The 14,946-nt window shown below is 42.9% G+C and overlaps 1 protein-coding gene across 1 annotated transcript in view; it reads left to right on the top strand.

Moving 5' to 3' along the window:
• The first annotated feature begins 976 nt into the window (after positions 1–976).
• Positions 977–14,946, top strand: part of WDFY1 (WD repeat and FYVE domain containing 1) — a 30,038-nt gene continuing 16,068 nt past the window's right edge. The window contains exons 1-5 of the mRNA XM_069792112.1: positions 977–1,178; positions 8,998–9,065; positions 10,479–10,552; positions 11,771–11,825; positions 13,175–13,325. Coding sequence (XP_069648213.1) covers positions 1,042–1,178; positions 8,998–9,065; positions 10,479–10,552; positions 11,771–11,825; positions 13,175–13,325 — 485 coding nt within the window. The 5' untranslated portion in view covers positions 977–1,041. The remainder of the gene's footprint in view (positions 1,179–8,997; positions 9,066–10,478; positions 10,553–11,770; positions 11,826–13,174; positions 13,326–14,946) is intronic.

Raw genomic sequence — 14,946 nt, 5'->3', positions numbered from 1 at the left:
CAGAAATAGCTTTGCCCAGCTTACAGTTAGGATTTTCATGTAAGCTCAGTGTGTGTGTTGGTTATATCCAGACACACCGTTGTTCAAATATTTACATATCTGCTAGACCTGGGATTAGAAACTACATCTCTGCTTGCAGAGAAGGGTCCTGACCAGCTCCAGTAACCTCTCCACCAGCCCCTGGCTGGTCCTGACAAGCAGCAGCTCTGGTTCAGGATTGGACTCCAAGGTGCGAACAGGACCCGGGCCGTGGACGCAGCAGCTACCAAAAAAACAGCACTGAGGGGAGGAATTCTGCTGTTGATTAACCAACTACCTGGACAATACTGACGCGCACCGGACACGAAGACAATAACCAGCACAATCCAGCTGCTTAAGAACTTAAAGGATAAAGGCTTACAGCCGCTTCTAGTTTAGAAGACATAAAGCTGGTACATTTCCTGTGACTGCACATCCTTCCTCAGTCCGCATCCTTCCACTGAGCACTCCCGGGGGAATGAATATCCTTTTCTTTGCCGCCTTACCGTGGCGCCAGGCCAGCCGGGCAGGGGCAGCGAGCGGCGGGCTCCTCGGGGCGCCAGGGTAATGGCACGAACTGTATTTAACAGCAGCAGCGCTGGTCCCGAGCGGAGCTCTGCGGTTCGCGTCTGGGGGAGCACGGTCAGCCCCGCAGCCCACGCCACGCAAACGCGTGTTTGAGCTCAGGGCCACCTCCCGCTCCTTGGCACGCCACAGCCCCCCTGGAGGTGACGGCTCCCGTACCGGGTGGGCTGCCGGAGGCCCCACCGACAGCCCCGGCCCTGAGCCGCGTCGTCTTTTCCCGCTCTTCCACCACACGCGGCTCCGCTACCCCAGAGCGCAGGCCTGCCACCGGCCCGCCCTACGCCACGGACGACGCCAGCGCGCCGCCGCGGCTGCGCCGCTACACGGGGCACCTCGGCCCGGCGGGGCGGGGCGGCGCCGCTACACGCAGCGTTACGGCGCCCGCCGCGCTTTCCCCGCGCCGTCAGCTGATGGGCGCCGGGCCGGTCCCGCGGCAACATGGCGGCCGAGATCCACTCGCGGCCGCAGAGCAGCCGGCCCGTCCTCCTCAGCAAGGTCGAGGGGCACCAGGACGTGGTGAGCGCCGCGCTCCTCATCCCCAAGGAGGACGGCGTCATCACGGCCAGCGAGGACAGGTAAGCGGAGGCCGCCGGCCGCCTCACGGGGCGGTGAGGCCCCTCCGGGCCCGTGAGGCCCCTCCGGGCCCGCCGCCCGACGGGGGCTCGGCGAGGGGCTAGGCCGGGGCGCCGGCGGCGGGAGCGGGCGGGCAGGGCAGGCCCGGCCCGGCCCGGGCGGCCCCTCGGCGGAGGGTCGGGTCGGGTCGGGTCCGCTCCCCTCCCTCGGCGGTCTCCGCTCCGTGCGGGGCTGCGGCTGAGCCCCCCCACCCCCGATGCTGGAGCCCCCCCCGGAACCGGGCTCAGCGGCGGCGCGGTCCCAGCGGGAGGTGGCAGCCGGCGGGAGCTGGCGGAGCCGGGGAAGCATAGCACTGGGGCGGGGGGAAATCAGGTTTTACGCTGTAACTTTGCCAGGGGGCACGCAGCCGTGACTCTTTGCCTGGAGCCATAAGGAAGTGACCGAAGCTGCAGTTCAAGGGAGGAAAATAGCATTAGGCGACTTCCCGGAGCTCTTGGAGGGAGGCAGCGGCTGAGCCCACACGGCTGCGGGTGGGAGCGGGGCTCGGGAGCGCAGAGCTGACAGCGTTCCCCTGCCGATAGGAAAAAGCTGTTGTACTTCATGCGCGCTTTCCAGCACCTGCGAAGTAGATGGAAAAGTACAACTCATTTGTGGGAGTAAAAGGGTTCTGCAGCGGTTACTGGCAGAACCAAAAATGTGGGAATACGTTTCCTCTGCCTTCAGCTGTGCTGTCTAAATCACTCGTAGGTACGTTATTGCTTCCCCTGTCTGTCAAGAGGGTTGGAGCTCCCTGAGCTGCTTCAGTCAAAACAAGACCATTCTGATGGCTCCGTCTGAAGGTCTCAAACCTGCTTCGTTCTGGCTGAAACAGTTGAGGGAGTGAGTTGGCACATCTGAGGGGAGAGGCGGTGATGAGCTGCTGAGGACAGTGATTTCTGGTTGGAAGGGAAAACGTCTTCAGAGTCTAATCCTGATCTTCGACACTGGCTCACGTAGTATGTGAAACATCTGTCACAAAAGCTGGTAATATCGTTAAGCGGTTATTCAGATGAAACAAAAGTGGAAATGAGGAAGCAAGTAGCACAGAGGGTTGTTGGCTAGGGGAGGGGGGAGGGGTCTGCAGTGTAGTGGTAAGAGCTGGAATTTCCCCGTGCTATGTGGAAAGTGACTTTTAAATGTGAAGAGGGGTAGGAGATGCTTCTTAAGAGCTCCTGTCCAGAAACTGCAGTGGTGTTTGAAAGGACCACGTTAAAGTATGAAAGTGCATTCTTTGAGATGTAGCTTGGTGGAGGCATAATTTTACTGTTATCATATAAAACTTTTAAAAATGAATTTGCATTAATTTTTGCATAAATTCTTATTTGAAAAGCCTGACCTTGCGAGAAACAGTAGGATGTGAGTGCTGAAAATCAGCAGAGCTATGGTGTTACTTGAACTAGTAAACTAGGTTTTCTGCCATTTATTTTTAGGTCAAAAAGAGCAAACAGACCAGCTAGCAACAGCACATGGTAACTTTATAAGCTTACTGTTAGCCAAGACATTCAATATTTGGATGTGGAGGGGAACAGATCAAGTGCAAAGGGTGTAAACTTGTCCTGGTTTAAGTGAAGTTTACCACATATTGTTAGTTTTTCATTAGCTGGTATTAAAGTGACAAAATTTGTATAGGACATGTCATGGTGCTCTTATGCAGATCAGGTGGAAACACTGTCAAATTTGTCCTACTTCTCAGGGACCTGGCAACATAAATCTGGTATTAAAAAATGTGAAGCTATAGCCACACCTATTGGTGTTGATTATCAGCATTTCTCAGAATCAGAAAGTGCTAGTCTATCTTCACTTCCTATGGAGAGGTGGTAAGAATGTATTTTTCATTGGCATGCTAAGAATTGTTTTCAAGTGCCAGTTGAACTCTTTAGAAAACGGGCAGTAGAAGTAGTTGAATTTGGAAGAGGAAGGCTTAAGTAGTTCCTTAAAGTGGCTAATTGGATTCCACCACCCTCCCCCCTTTCCCCCCCCCCCCCCCCCGAAGATTAAAATACTTAATTCTTAGATGAGCTGTCAATTATTGGGACTGGAGTAAAAATCCATTGCTGAATTCTAAAAGCCTGAAGTACAAATACTGTAAGTTTGGGGTAACTGAAAGCAAAGATTTCCTTATGTTGTTTAAAGGCTATTTGAAAATATTTTTTTCTGAAGCACTTGGAGTCAGGCTCCTATTCCTAAAAATATTTTTTTCAGCCATCAGATTGGGTGCCTGTTGTAATAGGCCATCACAGAAGTGCTCTTAAGTGCATTAATATTGGTGTTGGAGATTATACCATCAACTTCTAGCATGTGGCAGATATCTTGGTCGTCTTTCCCAAGTTTCCAGAATGCTGGAGTTTTGGGTGCTGGAAGGATTCAGCACAGCATTAACAGGATCAGAGAATAAAAGGCATATGTGCTTTTCAGACTGTACAATTAGATGTCAAGGTATTAAATATTTTCATGCTCTTAGACCACAGGACATCATACTGTGTAATGTGTGCAGTGAAAGGTATGTAACAGAGGGAAACAGAGTTTTGTGACTCCACAGAACAGTACCTGCCTCTTCAGAGCTTGATTTTGCAACTTAGTAGGGCTTCTTAGAGTTTAAAATGTAATTTCCTGCCTGGTAAAGAGGTAGACAGCTTCCTTCACTGTTGTAATGCCTATATAAAAGCAGCAGCGTTTGAATCTCGACCCTTTGAAGCAGTAGTACATACTGCTGCTTGTTGAACCGTAATTGTACCTAGCTTGCAGCAAGCAGTGACATTTGGATGTGTTAGGTATGTTTTCTGGCTTTGATTGGAAGATGGACTTGGTTGGTCTTTTCCCTTCCTGTGGAAATAACTTTCTGTGGTACATGTTGGATAACATGTTTTGGATGGGACTGGACAGTGTCCTTTTTATTCCACTCTTATGTGCGGTTGTTCTGGTATCTTAGTACTGTGCAGGATGCAGTTGGCTTTTTGGGTGCCAGTGTGGGCTGAATCTTAACGTGTACAAACACGTTGAGTTTGTTTTGATACGCTTCCTGAAGGAGAGAAGAGGAAACAGCAATTTTTAAGAGTTCATATCTGAGTTAAACGTGAACAGAATTGTATGGTACAGGCTTGCAGAGGTTTGCCTGTAGCAGACAATGCCAGCTTTTAAACTTAGAGGTCTAATGCTGAAGGTTAGCAGTCTGAATGCTTAGACTGTGTTGGTAAGAGCCAAGGATGCAGCTGCATCTTTATCTGGACAAGTTTTGATGTCAGATACAGACTGTGCAAGGAGAGCAGAGGCTGTTACCCACTTCTGGTGTGTGTAAATTTCTAAGCTTTGGACTCAAGGCTAAATTCGTGTTGCCTGCCTTACTAAGGGAGTTTACTTAGATCTTTAAACTTTCAGAAACTGTTGCACTGTATTACCTCTAATCTGGGATACCTCCTACAATACATGAAAGCCTACTCACTGACATATCCTTCACCTACAGTTTAACTTGTTGTCAAACTTACTGCTCTCCTGTTTGTTTACTAAAGATGGGGTGTAGGTGTTAATACTGCATAACTGATTATGCTGCTAGCAGCAAACAAAGTACGGAGTTCAAGAAGTAAAAGCTGCTGTGTACGCCAAAAGAGTAGGCCAAAGTATTTTTGATTAGATCTTAATACAGCTAAAGCTGTCAAGTATTTCATAATAACCACTCAGAGGAATGCGTTTGCAAGTTTATGTAGTGAGGAAAACATTGGTGTGCAAACATTCTCTTTGAATGTTGTAGATTATCCTCTTGTTAGAGGAGTTGTAGTTCTTTCTATTTTAAATTATATTTCCTAGGATGAGAAGTAATAGTTCTATTTTCTTTTTGAGGGTACAAAAGATGCCATAGTAGATCTGTGAATACCAATAAAAATGTAGCTCTTTTTTTAAAGTTTTGAATCCAAAAAAGGAAGCAGGAATACCTGCAGGAGTTAAATAGTTACTTTTCCCGATCTGATTATTTGGCAGGATACTTTGCCATCTGTGAAGCTTTCTCAGAGCTTACCTAGAAGGGATGAGTAACTCTGTGTCCCTATGGGCATCTTGCATGACCCTGGCTCTGCGACAGCGTTTGGATTTGTTGCAGTGTGTCCCTCAGCTTGGGCAGTCAGCTCGGGTACCAGCTGTGGGTTAGATCTGGCTGTTTGAGGCTGGCTTGTGTTTTCTCAGAGCTGAGGTAGGCCAGTGTGGGCTGCACAGATCTGTGATACAGTCAAATCTCTGGACTTAGCCTTATTATCCTTGTTCTCAGCAAACAAATAACTAAGGCAAGATGAGTGTTTCCCAGCTGTAGGTGGGGATGCTGAGGGATGATAAGCTAGTGTACATGACCCTAAATGCAAGATTAAGGTAGTCTATTTACCACAGGTTAACAGGATCTCTAGAGCCACTAGCACATCTGAATGCTGGTGTTCTGTGACCATCAGCAGCTGCTATTGCATTGCAACTGCTGCTTAAGTTGCAGTATTAAGGTTTTTTTCAGTTATGGAACTTAAATATTGGTCAAAAATAAAGTTTTAGTGAGAAGAAGTTCAATAAAAAGCATCAACTACAAGCTGTGTCCTTGAGCTTGCATTGCACTGTGATTAAAACAGATTCCTAATGCTGTTTTGGGAACATGGTCAGTAGCAGTGTAATACTTCCAGTTTATTTTGACTACCAGAAAAATGCAGTCTTCTGTTCTTGCTAGGAAGACAATTGTTAGTGATTGATTTCAGATAGGAAAGCAATTGTTAGTGGTTTGAAGGGGTTAGGAAGATGCAGTTCTTGGAACAGGGCTAGTGTAGCTGTGTGGTACTTGCTGCAGTGCTTGTATTGTAACAAGTTTGGATTTGCCTGCCAATCTTTCATCACTTCTTTCTCCCTAACATACATGCATTTGGCTTTTAGAGGGCAGCATATGTGGCATGAGCACAAATACCGTTGGAACACTGAAGGATTTTCTTTGCTTTCAAACCCCAACCTTTTTCTCCAGCACCATTAGGTGCTTACTCACTCTGTAAAAGAAAGAGCAATTGAGAACAACAAAAATCCTTAGAAATTGTTAAGACCACACTCAATATTGCTTAAAGATGGCTTTTGTGTGTGTTTCTTTATATTACATACCCCCCCCCCCAACCAAAAAAATACCTTTTGAATTACTCTTCTATAAATGTGCATGCTTTCCAGCTGAAAGCAACTCCTGGTTCAATACTCAATGTTGAGGAAGCCTAGAGGTCTATTTTAATCTTGTTTTACCTCCTCCTGCGACTCTCAGATATCTGAGTCTACTATAATTTAAAAAGTAGGTATCTATCTCCGAGTGCTCCTTAATGAGTTTCAACATTTTCATATCCTTACTGCGACTGCTGTCAAACCAACCTGTGTCTTTCTAGGCCCTTAGTAGGGAATCCTTAAGGAAAGGTGAGTGATAGCCAGCTCTTCTCAGGTACTGAGCACAGGCCTCTTCATTAAATAAAGATGAAGTTTTGAAAAGACTGCTAAAGACTCTAGGGTTGATATGGTTGTTCTCATAATAAAACAGTTTCATGGTAGAAGGAGACTTGTGGAAGTGGAGGGCTTCTCTAGTCCTTTAAGCTAGAACTGGTATTTCACAAATAATTTGTCTTAACAAAAGGAGATGCACCACAATAACAGGTCTGTAAAAGAATCAAGGAGAAGTGGGATTTTGGCACAGGTCGTTTGCTGACTATGGTGAAACAACCTCTTCAAATTTTGCTCAGTCAGAGCTTTGTATAATTAGATATAAAGCTGTCTGACAGCTTATCTTTGCAAGCACGAGGCTAGTGAAGGTCTAATCTTACTTAAACCAAAATAAGAAGCTTTCAGAAGTTAATTTTGCTAACTCTTGCAGCTATTTGCTTAGGCTCTCAACTTCAGTGAGGGACTGTACTGTTGATGATCCCTGTACAAATTATACTTCCAGGCAATAATTTGCTTAGAAAAAACAAATCCTTGCTTCCTTTATATTAATTCCTAGTTTAGTATAATTGACCAGAATACTGAGAGGAAACAAAGTCTAATTTGGGGAAAATCAGCAATGCATGATCTCAATCACTGTGATAACTCCTAGTCTTTTTATATCAAAAACAATTGCATGATTTTGGCTAGAAGTGAAAGAGTTAAATTAGTAATGGTAGAAGCTACCATCTGAGATGTTCAGAACAGTTTGATTATGATGGACTGGAGTAATGTGCCACTGACCAGGTGGAAAAGTGACTTGATTCAAAAGCTGAAAATTATTGTTTTGAGGCAGTGTGTACTCGGCTGTATTGATTTCAAGTTTTAGAAAAGGAAAGTAGTACATTGAGGGTGGGCATTGTCTGCTTTATTTTTGAGTGGTCTTTTAAAGAAAAGCCCTTAAATGGATTACAAAATTAGAATGCTACCCTTATATCTTCAACCTCAAAAGTTCTAGCCCTGATGCAAAATATCAGTCCCTTCCTGTGCTCTTTTTGTTAAACTCTTACTGGCAATCCTATATGATGTTTAGCAAGTCTATTCCCTATTTTTTTTCTAAAAAATTCTAAATACCAGGCCTTTTTTTAGCTAAAAGTAAATAGAACAACTCATCTCGATGAAGTCTCTTGACAGTGTTTCCAGGTACGCATATTTACAGATCATTTAGGTTTCCATTTAGGAATGAGGAAGTTAGTTTTAAACCATAACAAGGTGGCAAACAATGGTTTGGAGAGGAAATTTCAAGTAGTCCTAAAATAACCTTAATACTGTCTACATGTGTGCTCTTAACTTCTTGATGTAGATTCCCTTCAAATGTGCCTATTGTAGGAATGTTTTTGGCAGTAACTTTCCACTTCCTTGCTGATTCTCTTATATCCCTCCTCCCAGGATTTGACAGTCATGAGAGTGGTATAATGCTAAATGTTCTCAAGCCTGTTTTTCCTTTCCTTCCACGGCCTGATTCTGAAAGGTTACAAACTAAAAACAATTTTATAAAGAGCCTTAGCGTGCTGTCCAAGTCATCTTGTCAACTTCTTTCAGTTCCCATTTAACTGGCTAATCAATCCTGTTCGTATTTAGGCCAGAGGAGCAGTGCAAAGTAACAGTGCTACTAATGTTGCTTGTCCTTTGCATTCATTCGTACATGAGGGAGTAGATGCATGGGTTAGAGGAAATAATACTGAACTAGGTATGATGTCCTCTATGGATCCATACATCAATATTTGGGGATGGACATGTCAGTAATGTGCTGGTCTGGAGGATGAGGTGCTTCTGTTACTAATATTTAGTATATGGCTTGCTGAAGGATGAGTTGCACAGAGAAGCTGTAAGAATTCAAAAGTTCAGACTTCCATAATGGAATGATTTGCAAATATAGGTTTTTTTTAAACATATCAAACACTCTGCTACAAAACAAGCTGTGGTTTGCTCTGCCAAAGCTGGGAAGAACATGCAACTTGAATTTGACTTAAATCAGCCAGAGCCAAGGAGAAGGAATTAAAGGATTGCAATATGTAGCATTTTCTGAGGTGAGCTGAAATAGTATTTCTATTTCATGCTTACTGAAACTCAATGTATAAACAGTTTTGAAGAAAACACTTCAGAATCCAAGGGTGGCTATTCTTAGTACTATTATTCTTGTTATGTTAGAGTACTGTTGGAGTGTTATTATTTCTATTATGTCGTTCCTCAAACTATTATATTTGAGTAGCACAAAAGCTAAGAGGATTGGAGCTGATATATCAAGTATTGAACTGGTTCAGATGCAAGGGATGATGGATTTACAACTGTCTTCTCCCTGCTTTTCCCATGACACAGAACAATACGAGTATGGCTGAAGAGAGACAGTGGACAATACTGGCCCAGCATCTATCACACCATGTCATGTAAGTACAATGGTGGAGATGGTAAATGATGGCCAAGCATAGCTTGGGTTTTGTACCTGTGCTGTGTGTGGGAATACCTCCTTCCCATTTCCTCAAGTGCTGGATTCGCTTGATGATCTTGAATTTGGGAACTTTGCAGCAACTCTAGCTCAGACTTTAATTTGAAACTAGCTGTGTAGTGGGTGAGATCGAAGGCAGCATTCTGTCACAACCAGATCCTTCACCAGGTAAATCACTGTGTGGATCTGCAGCTGTAGATGTCTCAAATTCTGGCAAATAACTCATCTGCCGAATAAGTGAGCTTTTCAAACCACTAGCTGAAAGTTCAGACATAAGAATATTTTCTGCTTTCCAAGGTGTGCATCTTTTTTCCTTTTCTCCCCCACCCCACCCCCACCCCCCCAGCATTTAGATTATTAAGAAAGCAATACTGAGTAGCAGCTTCAGTGTTGAGTAGATCTTGAGTGTCGGTGTGCTTTTTTGATTTTGAAACATGACTCAGCCTGGGTACTTTACTGTAACTTTTTTAATGTAGAGTTGCTACCTAGACACATACCACATATAAGAAGAGGGAATACAATGGCAGAATAAAATGTCATACAATTCCAGACTGTCCTGTCTGGCTTTAGATTTCTAAAAACACCTTCAAGGCCACATTTTCTGAGGGTCTTGGAGAAGAAAGTATTAGTTTAGAACACTGAATCCTTCTTATCCTTGTAATTTGCAAGTTTAATGAGGACATTCTTCAGTGAATCTTTTTTGCAAAAATGTCATTAGGACACTTTATTGTAACTTCATTGTTATTGCTTTTCACATCTATTTTAACTCTTAATTTCAAAAAGGGAAATAGGTCTTCAGAGGTTTTCTGCTAAAAGAGATTGTATGTAATCTCAAAAACATGAGTCTCCTTAAAGTTGCAGATGTTGAGACATGATTCCATATGAAGTTGACATGCAATTACATATTTCTGTCTCCCACTTTACTCTCTCTAATGATACAGTCCTCAAATGTAATGAACGGAATATTGTTCTTGTGTACAACTCAGGACTCCATTTGAGGTAATTTTAGTGAGCTCAAGTACTTAAGTGTAACCAGCAGCACATGCTGTTGCTGCTAGCTTGGCTTTCAGCCTGTGTAAAATTCCTCTTACTGAGTTGCACCTTGTGGTGGGAAATCATGTTTGCATGTGGTTCCTAGCAGTACATCTGAGTTCCTGTAGTAGTGTACCTTTCCTCAGCTTCACGTATGGGAATTTAACTGTCTTACCAAGAGACATTATCTATGCAGACCAATTTCTATCAAGCTACTTAATCTTAAACAGCTTTTGTCCTGAGTGAAAGAATTGGTTTTAATGTCATGTGTATCCTAATACTTCCTTTTCAATAACTGTAATGTGCTTGCTTTTTTTGACAGCACCATGTTCAGCCATGGCTTATCATCATGACAGCAGACGAATATTTGTAGGCCAGGATAATGGAGCTATCATGGTAAGTTGCTGTGACTTTTCTTCAGAACGTGGATTAGAATTGCTTAGATTGTCTGTGAGCACCAGGTGTTGCTGGCAGCTGATAGTTTGTTTTCTTTCCCTTCTGTTTGGAATGCAGCTACCACTAAATGGCTGAACTTCTTGGCAGTTCACCTGAGTTGTACATGGGCGGACTGCAAGTAAACAAGGGTTCTTCTGGCTAGATGTGAGCCAGCTAGCCTCAAGAAGTCATTGCGCCATTAGCATAGCAGTGGACCCAAACAATTACACTTTATCAAGGAATTATTTTGAGGAGTACATTAAGCTGGGCAGAGTGCCATGGCAGTGTGCTAACAGGGGTTGTGAACTGCCCCTAGCTTGCATCTGGCCAGAAGTATGGATCTGCCTGTATCTCACCATGCACATGTCTCTGGATTTTCTTGCTGCAGATCTTTTTATGATGTGGAAATTTCAACACTAGCTCTAAAATTACAAGAGGCAGGGTTGGTTTCTTTCTGGGAAGTCTTCCTTCTGTCTTTTTGTATTCTTGCTGTAATTGCTCTCCCTTTCTTGGAGAGCAGATACATATGGCAGAACAGAAAGTGGGTCTGTAGTCTTCCCCTCTTTTCTTGGCAAAGGAGGGGAATCTTGTGATTCTCAGATGCTTTAATGGCTTCCTTTCTCTATGAAAATAAGGTCAAAATAATAACTGTCCTTTAAGGAGCCAGGGTACTGCATGAGTGTCATAAATAGTGATTCTACTGATAACTACTGTGAATAGCCTACACAGAACTAATTGAATAGTGATTCTTGTGATAACTACTTGAAATTGTAAACTGAGACTTCTAAAATTTCAGTAAGCCTAATGGATCAAATAGAGAATACTGTCACTTAAATCTGTCTATTATGAAGTCTCAGATACTTAAATTCTAAATACTACCAAGATACAGGGGGTTTTGTTCCTGCTAGGGACAAATGAGATCTTATCTCTTCCTATAATTTCCTTTCAGCAAACTCTGTTCTGAAAGGATGCTCCCTGTTGAAAATGTAGTTTGCTAATAACCTTAATTTACAGTTGGTGTGTCAGTGTGCTATGGTCCAGCCTGAGAAACTGCTAGTTTTTAGTGAGATCTATTGCTGCTATGCAAATTCTGGCCTGTGAGGTTACTGCTCTTTTTGGGGTATCAATATTGCTTATGTCACTATGGTATCTTTTCTAACAGTTCCACTTTGCTTTTAGGAGTTTCATATTTCTGAGGACTTTAATAAGATGAACTTTGTGAAGACTTATCCAGGTAAACTGTTAACCAGTGTCTAGACTAACGTTTGTGTGAAGAGGAGGCACCTAAAATGTGTGGGAAACTGGACATCATCACAGATTAATCAAGTCCATATATGCTTTAAACCTGACAGACCTTCTAGCTGTCACTTAGTTGGGGATAACTGCCATAAGATAAATGCTCTGTTACTGAGTAATCTTCAGTCAGGTCAGTCTGAGTTACAGTCATCATTAAGTTCAGTACATCATTAGTGTAATGAGCCAGAACTAGTGAGTTCAGATTTTGCTCTTCAAGTGGAGTAGTTACACTGCATGAATGTTAGGGTAAGAGCTTTCTAAACGTGCATTTTGGCATTTGCAATTTCCATCTTTACTTTCTGTAATCACTGGGCTTGGTTACTTCTAGCTGAAGATAAGAGTCCTTGCCTTCTCTGTCATCTTAAGAGAGCAATAGGGATGAAAAAGATCTTATTTTTCCAGTACATGGGGAATAGGGATTGTCCTAATATTTATGGAGATGCTAATTCCAGCATTTGTCTACACATCCTTAAAAGAAATACAGAACTCAATTGCTGGTTAAAAATTGGAATATTAATGTGAAAGGCCTGAAGGAGACTCTTAAAGACTGCAGATTACGTAGGGAAACAAAGTGCGGTCAGTCTTAATGACTCCCTGACACGGATAGAAGCAACATTCTTGCTTAGGAGGAAAAGACCTTTTTCTTAAAGCAACAAAACTCCCCTTTATCCTAAGGAAGATGACTTAACAACTCAGGCAAGGGAAGTCCTTCCATCTTGGGGGCAAGGGGCACTTCTTTCTAATGCTCATGTAACGTCTTGCTTAGTGGCAGCGTTCTAAACAAAGCTGGGTGGCATTTGGTTGCTGTCACAGGCAGCAGTTTGAATGCTGTGGGCTAGATATACTTTCAGGTGCTTAAAAGCATGAATCTGAGCATAGCTCCCCTGGGGTAAGGAAAAGAGGCACTTAAAGAAAGCAGTTTAGGTTTTTAGATGTGTTACATTACTCCCCAGAAATTCTGGCCTAACTAGAGGAAGCTGAGGGTTTGGCTGCTCCTTAACTAGAGCATCTTGGGTATCTGGGCTGAACTCAGCTTCTCTCTGTGGGAGAAAGGCTTAAATTAGCTGACTGCATGTTTGGTTCAGTTAAGCTATTCAGAAGGCAAATACCAACCAGAACAATGCTAACCTTTTAATTCAGCCTAGAGGCAAGTATAATATGATGGTAAAAATGTCTCCTTGGGGCATTGTTTACATATCTTCAACCTATGTCTCTCTGAGTTAGAACGTAAGAACATGTCACATTGATTTTTAGGAAAAAGTAGCCAGAATCTTCTTCTTCCCACAGCTCATCAGAATCGAGTGTCTGCTATTACTTTCTGCCTGACATCAGAGTGGGTTATCAGCACTGGTCATGACAAGTGTATCAGCTGGATGTGCACCAGGAGTGGGAGTATGCTGGGGAGACATTACTTCACCTCTTGGGCTTCATGTCTACAGTATCCTTTGAAAAATGATTGCTACCCTGAAACTGGAAGAGTACTTTGTTCCTTTAGCTCAATTTGCTCCCTCCTTTTCTTGTAAAAAAGCTAGAGTGAAATCTCTTGCAAGTCTGCAAACCCTTATTCTGATTAGGTGTTTAATACCTTTATTTGTTAGCTGTTGTTAGATAGTAGAAGGGCATGTTCTGACCTTGAGTTACAGAAATTGCAGTGTGTACTAGTTCCTAGTTTTGAGGTGTTTGTCTGTAGCATCTTGTGGAAGTGACTACTAACTGTATCTACAGCCTGGCCTGTATACTTCTAGCTGAGTCACTTTGTTCAACAGATGCCAGTGTGCGTTTGAGTCCTAGAGCATAAAACATCATGAAAACACTTTTTACTGCTTTAATTCTTCTGTCTTTGCTCACGTTAATCTTTTCTAGTTTAAGCTATGAGGTACATTGAAACTTTATTCATTACGAGTAGTAATTTCTCTGTGTGCAGTTTGCTTTCCTTGCAAATTACTTTTAACTGCAGCATTTTTAGCTTAAGGACTCTGGTTGTCTATTCAGCTGTAAGTACTTTAGGGCATTCTTTATCCATGTAAAAGACTTACAAACACAGTAGCCTAAAATGTAGTTCAGCTATCAAAACTTTTGAGCATGAGTTAAATACTTTACTTTAAATTCTAGAACTATTTTTTAGCACTTGTTAATAGTGGCAGTTTAGATGTGGCTGGACAGTAACTGGAGGTACTGGTTGGTGTATGAGGATTAATGGCAGTAATGTTGTAGAAGTGGCACGATTCAAAAGCTGAAAGAGGTCAACTACGTCTCTTGAAAAAATAAAGACCTCTCTAGAATTGCTATATACCTGTGTAGTGCTGAGAAACTAGGAGGAAAGCTAACTGGTTGCCAGCAGCGTGTCTAGCCTTCTGAGGTCTCCCATCTGTGCAGACCCTGCCTTACTGACTGAAGAGCTAACAGGTTTGTATTGTTGTACTCTTGCTCTTTTCTTCTGTCCTTGTTTTAGAGTTCAGGGGCTTTGTGTCCCACAAAACATTCATGTACAGCTCGCCTCAGCTAAATGCTGCACAGAACTGGGTGAATACTGGTGTGTGTTTTAGGAGACTAGCTCACAGAACAGTCTGGTGCTTCTGAGCCTCACTATTTGAATTCAATGTGTTCTATAGCTAATGCTGCTGCAAATAATAGAGTACTTTATTATGAAAATGGAGAAAAGAATATGACCTTTTCTATCAAGATGAAAATAAATTTCCACTGAAGACCATGGCATTTGAAAATGCATTGTAATCGATCCTGCCTTTGGACTTATGTTTGGAGGAGCTAGCTTTCTGGTGTGCGTACTAGGTGCTTGGTCTCCCTATCAGGAGGTTCCTTAGGAGTTGGTTGTTAATGATCCTGTGTGTAAGCTTCTGAAAAACACAGCAGAGTGCCTATTCTTTACTGGATTAGTGGGGATAATGCTAGCCTGAACTTCCAAGATGAAGAAAGGATCACATATTCAGAGACTAAGTGGATTTTTTGAAAGCGAATTGTTCATCTCAAGATTCTGAAGGCTTAAGAGATTTCAGAATGTCATCAGATGGCAAAACCCCTGCTTTTTTTCACTTACGGTG

The sequence above is a fragment of the Haliaeetus albicilla genome, chromosome 9 (assembly GCF_947461875.1).
Source record: "Haliaeetus albicilla chromosome 9, bHalAlb1.1, whole genome shotgun sequence".
Lineage (NCBI taxonomy): Eukaryota > Metazoa > Chordata > Aves > Accipitriformes > Accipitridae > Haliaeetus > Haliaeetus albicilla.
This window is presented reverse-complemented; position numbering and strand designations above follow the sequence as displayed.